At 46.9% G+C, this 9,446-nt stretch overlaps 1 protein-coding gene across 2 annotated transcripts; it reads left to right on the top strand.

Annotated features, from left to right (window-relative positions):
• Positions 1 to 915: 915 nt before the first annotated feature.
• LOC135814681 (palmitoyltransferase ZDHHC8-like) lies at positions 916 to 9,129 on the top strand. Of its 2 annotated transcripts, XM_065327847.1 has the most exons (8): positions 917 to 1,126; positions 1,409 to 1,530; positions 2,711 to 2,862; positions 4,300 to 4,478; positions 5,316 to 5,418; positions 6,066 to 6,157; positions 7,003 to 7,087; positions 7,864 to 9,129. In XM_065327847.1, exons 1-8 carry the CDS (start codon positions 1,029 to 1,031, stop codon positions 8,143 to 8,145), a joined length of 1,113 nt encoding a protein of 370 aa, XP_065183919.1. In that variant the 5' UTR covers positions 917 to 1,028; the 3' UTR covers positions 8,146 to 9,129. The 2 variants fall into 2 exon arrangements, with proteins under 2 accessions (XP_065183920.1, XP_065183919.1); XM_065327848.1 differs by lacking the exons at positions 4,300 to 4,478; positions 5,316 to 5,418 and having other exon boundaries at positions 916 to 1,126.
• The last annotated feature ends 317 nt before the right edge of the window (positions 9,130 to 9,446 follow it).

The raw sequence follows: 9,446 nt of genomic DNA, 5'->3' as shown, positions 1-9,446 counted from the left end.
GACTCAATATTCACTTTCTCTCTTGGTATTTTGATTAGAAAACATATGTCACAGTGAGACTACGATGTGTTATACTCCGAGCCAAAATTTCATGGCTCTGCGATGACCAGAAGCGCCATATCAAGCAGGTGAGTTTTTGACGTGTTGCTTCGCACTGCGACTTGAGTTTTACGACTTTCGAAAAATCAACTTCTTGTCGCAGGTAAACAGCGGCTCGCCTCTCGACAATAAAGCACCGCATACCAATCAAAACTAATGGAAGCACACACAAGGCTTATTGTTACTCTGTACTGGCCGTCGTGGAGCGATAGCAATTACCTAATTTCAGACCCAGAGTGAATTTGACGGGCACTCTAAAACGTGTCCGGTTTGGAGCCACCTCTGATTTGAACTTTTTTGAAGCGAAAAATTGGGCAACTTGGAGGCAATGGGTCAACACAAAGGAGTGGCTCAGTTCGATTGACTCTGGCCCCAGAGCAAACTTCAACATGCCAGTTTCCTTCCACAAACATATTTCGAGTGAAAAATCAACGTTGATGATCGTTTTGGGTCTATACAAATTTGGCTGTCAAAACGTTCCGGTATCGAGCCGTCTCCTCTACACAGTAGATCTACAGAACGCAGACTAAACTAAAGTCTCAGATCATCAGCTCATCAGAGTTCCAGACCACTCCGATCTCGCGTCTACTACAGAATACACTCTACAGTATTACACACAGCTCGCAACACCTGCGACTAGACCATGATTCATGATTGTCTGTACAAGCTGGAGTGTGGTGATATGTGGACGTGCAAGAGGTAGTGATTCAGGAGTCATGTAGATGCGACGGAACTAGCACCCTAGCACTAGTGTTGCACTGTCGACAGCTACAGGCTGGGCGCAGCGAGTCACGGTTTTATTTTTATGTGTGTGTTTCAATCGATTGTAGGGATACTAGTAGGCCGTCGCCCTGGACTGATGCAGCAGCAGCAGCCAGCTAAACACCCTGCGTTAGTTATACCGAGAGCAGCAAACTCGAGCCTATGTTATGGCTGACGAGGAAGATCGTGATTGCAGCGACAAGCTGCCGTTCGCCTTAGCTGTTCTTCTCCTGTTTGGTACGAGTGGCCTTTATTTCTACTTCACGTAAGTCCTGCATAGAAATGTACTCACCGCCTACCGGGTGCGCTATTCAAACTGCTTCACGTCTACCACCGAACAGCTGTACGAGCAGCAGCAGCGAGACTGATCTCTGTTGCTTATTTGAAATGCTAGCTGCTACTGGTATATGTGTCGACTTGGAAGGGTAGAATGTTAGAATACCCCTGTGCCAAATAATTATTCAAGTTTCCAAGTGCATTCTGGTCATTTAATTTTTGTTTGTTGTTTCTGTCCCTGGAATGCAATCATCGTCCGTGCCCATTGCAGTTGTCCATACCTATGGAAGGAAATCTCTCTGGCGATACCCATAGTGGATGCCGTCCTGTTCATTGTGGCAGTATCTGCGTTCGTCTTAGCCTGGCGGACCGATCCTGGCGTATATGAGAAAGGTGAGAATTATGCTGGAAACTCCACACTACGCTATACATACAAGACGCAACACTGCTAGTGTCAGTAGTGAGTTGTAGTAATGACTATGTTGCTCTATCTAATCAGATTATCGTCACCATGGGCACAGTAGTGGGAAGCTGCTAGCGCTAGCTAGCGTGCTGCATGCTTGTAAGTAGTATGGTCAGCTTTTGTAATACTACAATTAGTTACTTGTTGTACAACAACTTGAACAAGTGAATGACTGCCTGTTATTCCGTGGACTGTCTGATCATCAAAGCTGAGTGATGGGTTCATCCACCCTTCCTGTCTTGTTGTATTTCATCATTCACCCCCCCCCCCCCCCTCCCTCTTCCCTCCCAGTGTGGCATATTGGCCTCATAGCCGAAGTAAAATGATAGTTATTGCTCAGCGTCTTTCAGGGGGCTAGGGATGCCCTGCCCTGAGTACTATTTCCCCGCCTGGTCTACTGGTAGCCTCAGAAGTACAGAAGTAGGCCTACCACTTCTTTTTACAGAAAGTCAGCATGGTTTGAAACTGTCACGATGGAAGTTTAGTCGATTCCATAGTTGTTTTCATGATCAAAGTCACAAAACTCATACTCTACCAGCTTTTACCAGCCTCTGCGGACTTGGTAGAGGCGATAGGGTTTGCCAAAGCTTGCAGAGCTACTGGTTTTAGAGGAAAATACAGAACACCCCTACTCAAAGTTTTAGACCGAACACTTACCCACAAGTACGAGTATAGAGGTTATGCGATTAGCCGATTACATCATCAGTTGAGATGATTTGGCAAAGTCGTCGCACAGTGTACGCTAGCAATGCACTAGCCACTCACTGCCATACAGTACACAGCGGCCATGAGCGGTTCCTCTGTATACTAACCGCCTGTAAGCGATTCCGGAAATCTGCGGACTCATCTGTGTGCCTGGCTGCATGTGTGTGCTTGGTGGTGGATTCACATGGCTTCGCAGGTTGTGTGGATTGGGCTGTTACCTGGCTCTAGTCTTGATCTGTCTCATTCAGATCTTGTCCGCTAGCGTTGCTATTAGAGAACATCTGTGGGTGCACATCCAGTGCATTTGCAGATGTGCGTGCTTTTTTCTTGCGACGGCGTACACATGGTACATGGTGTGTGGTGTGCTGACTGATGATGCCTGTAATGGTGTTATGTCTGCTGCAGTGGAGGGAGAAGTCCGCACTAGCCTTCGCAATGGTCTCTACCAAGATGCGAATGTCCGTGGCTACGCTGTACAGGTGAAATGGTGCGAAACATGTAAATTCTATCGGCCGCCAAGATCATCTCACTGCAGCTCCTGCAATAACTGTGTAGAGGTAAGACTGTTACTCTAGCGTGCTACTGACCTGTAGCGGTCTTTAAAACGCAGGTGATTTCTGAAACCAAGTCAACCCTCAAACATCTCTTACTCACTCTCTCACTCTCTCTCTCTCTCTCTCTCTCTCTCACACACACACACACGCATACACACACACACACACACACACACACACACACACACACACACACACACACACCTCAGACCTCAGACCAGTGTCTGCTCCAACGCCGGGTGAGCCCGGGTAATCCACCCGGTTGGGCGGCGCTTGGACCCGGTTGAAAATATAGTACAGGGTCATCTATGACCCGGTTGGTACTTTACACTTTCGAACTTTGAAAGGACTGACTATATGGCCTGTATGTGTCAGGTACTTCTTCTTCTTTCTTAATTTTCTCTCTTTTCTAAATGCGGCTTATCCATTCGCCTTTATATCATTGGCCTAGTTCCCGTTTATCGTCCGAATTAAAATAAACCCACCAACCAGTTAAAGCATGTGACTCGGCTGGTGAGACAGCGCCAGGTACATGTGCACCCGGCTCCGACCCGGTTGAAATGGTTGCGCCAGGTACACGTGTACCCGGCTGTCCTACAATCCTAGAGCAGACACTGCAGACATGCCCTTCGCGGAAGCGATGATAGCCTACGAACAGCTATGTTAGACATAGCAACTTGTGCTGGGATTACACCATTCAACAGCTTGCAAGGCTGATGAATTGACCGCCACTGATTTTTAGGCTGCGTTCGTTTTTAGCTACCTGGTAGAGTAGAGTAGAGTCACTCTACCGATAGAGGTAGATGGTAGAGGCAAGTTTCCGAACGCTGTTCTACCGGATTTAATAGTTTACACGATGTGTACGTGAAATGTTCCTTTTTTGGATGGAGTTGTGTACAAATCCTTGATCTTGCTGGAAATCCAATCCCGTAGCTCTACCAACTTCTACCAGATTCTACCAACATTTTCCTGGTAGAGCCGGTAGAGGAAAGTAGAATCTACCCTTTTGAGTAGATTTTTTTCTTCGAAAACGAACATGTCTACCGAAAGAAGTAGTTTCTACCCAAACCTGTAGATCAAAAACGAACGCCCCCTTAGCCTGGTATCCACCACACAGCTGATTGAAGTGGTTTTTTTTCTGGCCAGTGAATCCCTATTTTTCATGTTTCATTTTTTCTTTTTCTTTTCACACACTCACACACTCTCTCAGTCACACACACACACACACACACACACAAACACACACACACACACATTCTCCGAGGCTCTCTCTCTCTCTCTCTCGGTGCCGAAGAATAGTGGGGGAGGAGGGCTGGTAGTGAAGGGGGTGAATATTCCCCCCACGCCTTGCAATATTGTCACATGGTTTGCTATGGTAAGAAGTATTGGTTGTGCTCGGTGTGTGTAGCAACAATCATGAATGTTGTGTGTTTGCTACAGGAATTTGATCACCATTGTCCATGGGTAGACAACTGTATTGGGCGGCGCAACTATAGATTCTTCTTCACTTTCCTGTCCTCTCTCAATCTCCACGCGCTGATTGTAATTGCATCATCCTCGACAGCACTGTCACTAGGCAAAAATAATGAGGATTTTAAAGGAGTTAACCTATATGGAACGTATCCTCCAGCTGCATTCTATCATTGCTGATAAGTAACCAGCTACTGTTTGTGCTAGTGACGTAATGTGATTACATCATCAGCTAAGATGCTTTGGTAAAGTTACGGCGCAGCAATGCACTCTCGGCGCACTCTGTATACAAAGCGCCCATATGCGGTGCTGCCGACTCATCACTATGACATTTGCCGAACCTCTATACTGTTGATGCAGGTGACCCAGGAAGGGTTGGTCAGCTAAATTGTGTGGCACCTGAAGAATGCAAGTCTTATACTGAAAGTGTATGGTTATCCTCAATATGGGAGCCCAGGTGAACATTGGTAGTGAACTTTTCAATTCCCGAACTTTGCCATCGGTGTATGGCATCACATAGTGACCCACTCAGCAGTATGTCTTGTGTGGCCAGAGCTCGGCAGTGTTTAGTGTGTATGCGGCCTGTTTGCATAACTGTGTATTCACAGTTGCCATGTGGCCGAGTGATCATAGGTGAGCCGCTGCAATGCCTGGCAGAGGTTTCTATGTACTAGTAAAATTACCAAACTAGCCTTCTGATATCCCCCTAGAAATCTATGACTGTCTGCAAAGTGAGGGTCGTGTTCTGAGCTTGGAAGAGTTGGTTAGGATGGCGTGTATGAATGACATGCTAAGGAGGCTCCATTTGATCGCATACACACACACACACACACACACACACACACACACACACACACACACACACACACACACACACACACACACACACCATAGTATGCATGGCTTGTAGCGACACAGTAGTTACTTCATGACACTTGAAGTATACTCATGTTCGCTGTCTGCTTTCCTTGACCACTCTGCTACAGTATAGCTGTACTTGCTATTGCCATCATAATATTTTGCTTGATCTTTGGGCTTCTCTGCTTCCACATCTTCCTGGTCTCCAAAGGCAGATCAACTAATGAACAGGTAGGACCAAGGTGATAGCTACAGCGAATCATGCGACCATGCCACCCACTCAGTCACAGAGTCCGAGGCTCAGTGTATACATGTATGCATATCAGTATTACCCAGTGTAGGTGGCTGTCAGTGGGGAATAGGTGCGCCGCTCAGTACCCGGGTGGTTCAGCCCTGGCATTTCGGTCTTTTGATCTGACAGGTAGCTATGAAATCCTGCCCCCCCCCCCCCCCTCCTTCCAGTGCAGTTGGCTGCTGCCCTTAGCCGTTCGTCCATCCTTCTAAGCCGAAATATGCTCAGCTAATCAAAAGTATGACTATCCGTGTCAATTACTTAGCGAGTCCGATGATGATTAGACTTTGATTTAATACAAGCCTTGCAGTTTATAATCACGCTACTCAGGCATGTGTTGATTGGCCCATTAGGCCTATTGGTATTGTCCACTTTTGCCAGCTACTCACCCATGCACCATCTGTCGTACACCATAGTAGGGCGATCTTTGCTGGCCAGCCGGCTGCTACTATTCACACTGGACGTGGTGTGTGTGTGCAGAACGGTTGCAGCTGACAACACGCTTGTGTTGCAATGCAGATCATGCGGCTGTTCTTGAGCATATGTGCCAGTGGCATTCCTGTTTTTGTCTGTGCTTCTGATGCAGGTTACCGGGAAATTTAGTAAAGGACAGAATCCGTTTGACGACAAATGCTTTCAAAACTGCCTCCGTGTTTTCTGCACACCGCGTCGACCGCAGTAAGAAGTTTCTCAGGCAACTGGGTGCCAATCATTATTAGCAAGAGTACATAACCTCCCAAGAGTGTGCAACTCGACTATGGGTGCTGTACTGACAGATGATTTCAAGTTGACGTCATTTTTTATGATGCAATGCGCACTGTACACGGATTATCACACGAATCCGGAACCTGTGGTGGACCAAAGCCCATCTGATCCTGTACAAATTATTGCAAAGAAAAACTTGTGATGCGTTGACATCCGTACACATCCGGTAAATCACTGGTGCAAGGAGCATTGCATCATAAAAATAATGACGTCAACTTGAAATTCTGTCGGGACAGCAGGGTATGTGGAAGTTGCACACTCTTGGGGGTTATGTACTCTTGTTACTAACGTTAGGCTGGTGCACTATCTACTAATCAAGTGCAAGCCCTGTAGGCTGTCACATATTGTCAGTCACTGGAAGGTGTGGTGTTGTAGGCAATACACGTACAATATGAGTACAATATGCATATGTACAATATGCATATGTAAGACCAATGCCCTACCAACAGGATCCAGCTGTAGTCAGAAGCGCTGTTATTTGCAGTGAATCCTCAGTCTTGTCACCCTCACTTTCTCAGTTTAACCATGCGACCATATGACCCGTTTGTTTGCATATTTTGCTGCCCATTTTCAGACCCCTTGCATTGTCATGCCTTATTACATGACATCAAAATATGCTAAGCACTCGTGCCATGCGTGCGAGAAGTCCACAGTCATATGTTCGCTAACCAGAATCGGCCTATTTGCCTTCCGCACCAGAAGAAAAGTGCATCGGTATTGACATCATTGATTGTGCACGGCTGCTATGTTGATTGTAGATATCGTGGCTTTGAAGATGACATAGCGAAGATAGCAGAGCGTAAACGAGACAGGCTCTACTCCGAGAAGGCGCTCAATGCCTTGGTGAGTTTCCTCCAAATACAATCATACAACTGTCCTATACATCATTTATGTGTTGTGTGTGTGTGTGTGTATGTGTGTGTGTGTGTGTGTGTGTGCGTGCGTGCGTGCGTGTGTGTGCAATGCTTGTGGGGCCTGTGGCCGGTGCTGCCGCTCTACTCGTGGATTCCAAATCCATAGCTGCCGGAGATGGCTCTCTCGTCATGCCGATTGAACATGGTCCCTGATCTCTCGGCAGACTGCCGACTTTCTGCCGTCGCGCGTCGTTTTCCATGTTGTCGGCCCCGCGAGGGGACACGTGACCGTAATGGCAGTGTTTACCAGGACCAGGACCAGGGTGTGTGCGTGCGTGTGTGCAGCCAGTGCATGCCAGAGTATGTGGTGTGATGTGTGTGCTTGAAAAAAATGAAAAAGGCCAAAAGTAGGGATTCACTGGCCAGAAAATGCCACTTCATAGCTGTATGGTGTAGACCAGGCTGAATAGTGGCGGTCAATTCTTCAGCCTTGCAAGCTGTTGAATGGTGCAATCCCAGCACAAGCTGCTATGTTTGGCTTCTGTTGTAGCATTGCTATCATCGCCTCTGGCGATGGGCGTCAAATGGTCAAAATGGTGTGTGTGTGTGTGTGTGTGTGTGTGTGTGTGTTAGCGAGCGCACGTGTGTGTGTATGTGTGTGTGTGTGCGGCACATTAGTTCTCAAGTCCAACCGCTGACTCCCTGCGACGATGGCGTCTATTCTGCCTGTACCTCTGTTGTGTTTGCATGTGGTCTGTGCTACAGCCGAGTGGTGTTGGTGAAGATATGCCCTTGGATAGAATACGTACGGAGAGCACAACGGAAGAAATGGTCACGTTGCGTGATGGGCGATTAGCCTTTATGTCCAGAACGTATTTGAGTACGGAAAGAGGTGACATGGCACATACACCACCTATGGCCAATGGCCGCACACCAGTGAGTCCTTCTATATCATCAGCGAATGGCTCGATTTCGATTTCAGAGGCAAGAAAGGATTCTGTGAACCAGTCTCATTTGGAAAACTACATACAAGCTATCAGCCTCTAGCCCAGGACAATGTGGCAACAGGCTGCAATCGGACCTACTCGGAAGTACAACTGACTCGGATTTTGTAATTTGCTTTATCTGCATGCTTGTGCGCTGTAGTGGGTGGCTTGGAAGCCGCACACGAAAACACCAGGACTCAGATGGCGCACGAAATATTTCCCGTGGTGCGTTTGATTTCCTGAGTTAGCTGCCAACACCTCCGGTGTCAAATTAGACCAGGCACCATGAACAGTGGATCATTTACACTATTATAGGTGTGCCTGTATATGTTACGACTGTGCCGCACACTGTCCTAGTTTCCCGTTCTCATATTAATATAGAATTATTAGGTGACCAGTCTGCCTCTGACACTGTACAGTACGGTGTACCAACGAAAGAATCGCTGCCAACTTGTGACCCCGTACGTACAATATTGACTTGCTTGATGTAGCAGGGTACACGCTCTACACATACATGTGGATCTGCAAGTAACCGTCTATCATTCAACTGACTTATTTTCTAAGGTAATGAACTGCCGTAGCTACTATTATTATCTTCCCAAAAACTCACTCTGAACAGTACTACTTTATCAATGATACGGACTTTGTGTGCCAATGTCTTTTTTTCTTATACATAATATGTATAGTGTGTTCCGGTACTCGGATTATATTTGTATGCATACATGCCAACGTACCAGCAGTAACGTGACAGTTTAGTTCAGAGTGGTATTTTTTTACACCCTGGTCTAGTTAGTAAGAAAGTTAGACAAGCGTAGACCAGCCCAGAACGTTTCTAGTTGTAGTGCATGGCTGCTTTAGTTTTGTTCTTGTTTGCTGGTCGCTTTCCGTTTCTTACCCTCCTATGTATGAGCTTCCGTCTTCTCTTTAGATATTACTTTCTGGTGGTGTACTTCAGCCAGATACTGCGTTTGTAGGGGGCATTTTGAAATAGAAATCATTGTGCATGCACGCTCATGCGCAACTTGAACTGCATTGTTTTCTATGATCTCATTGAATGATTGTGAATATACTCTCCATACCAGCAAAGATCCCTGCACAAACCAGGACAGGTGTGTCAGGGATTGCTTGATCATGACCAGTATGAGCAGATACTCTGCAGAATCAGCTACGAAGTGCGGAGAGGGCGCGGGTATGTAGGTGATCCAACAGTGTCCTTGGTCCATGGCCGCCGAAGCATGCATGCAGAACCCATCTCTCCTGTCAAGAGTACAAAGTAGGCTATAGGGGGCTAGCTGCAATGGATTCAACCATGTATGGCACACATTGTGTCGGTATCATTCAGAATCAGCTGCAGCGCTCTAC

This window comes from Sycon ciliatum, chromosome 4, assembly GCF_964019385.1.
Source record: "Sycon ciliatum chromosome 4, ocSycCili1.1, whole genome shotgun sequence".
NCBI lineage: Eukaryota > Metazoa > Porifera > Calcarea > Leucosolenida > Sycettidae > Sycon > Sycon ciliatum.
This window is presented reverse-complemented; position numbering and strand designations above follow the sequence as displayed.

Bases quoted from the DNA above. Each gene is read 5' to 3' on its own strand.
- LOC135814681 (XM_065327847.1), top strand. From the start codon at position 1,029: ATGGCTGACGAGGAAGATCGTGATTGCAGCGACAAGCTGCCGTTCGCC. The intron at 1,127-1,408 runs GTAAGTCCTGCA...TGCCCATTGCAG, and splicing joins GGCCTTTATTTCTACTTCAC to TTGTCCATACCTATGGAAGG. The intron at 2,863-4,299 runs GTAAGACTGTTA...TGTTTGCTACAG, and splicing joins CCTGCAATAACTGTGTAGAG to GAATTTGATCACCATTGTCC.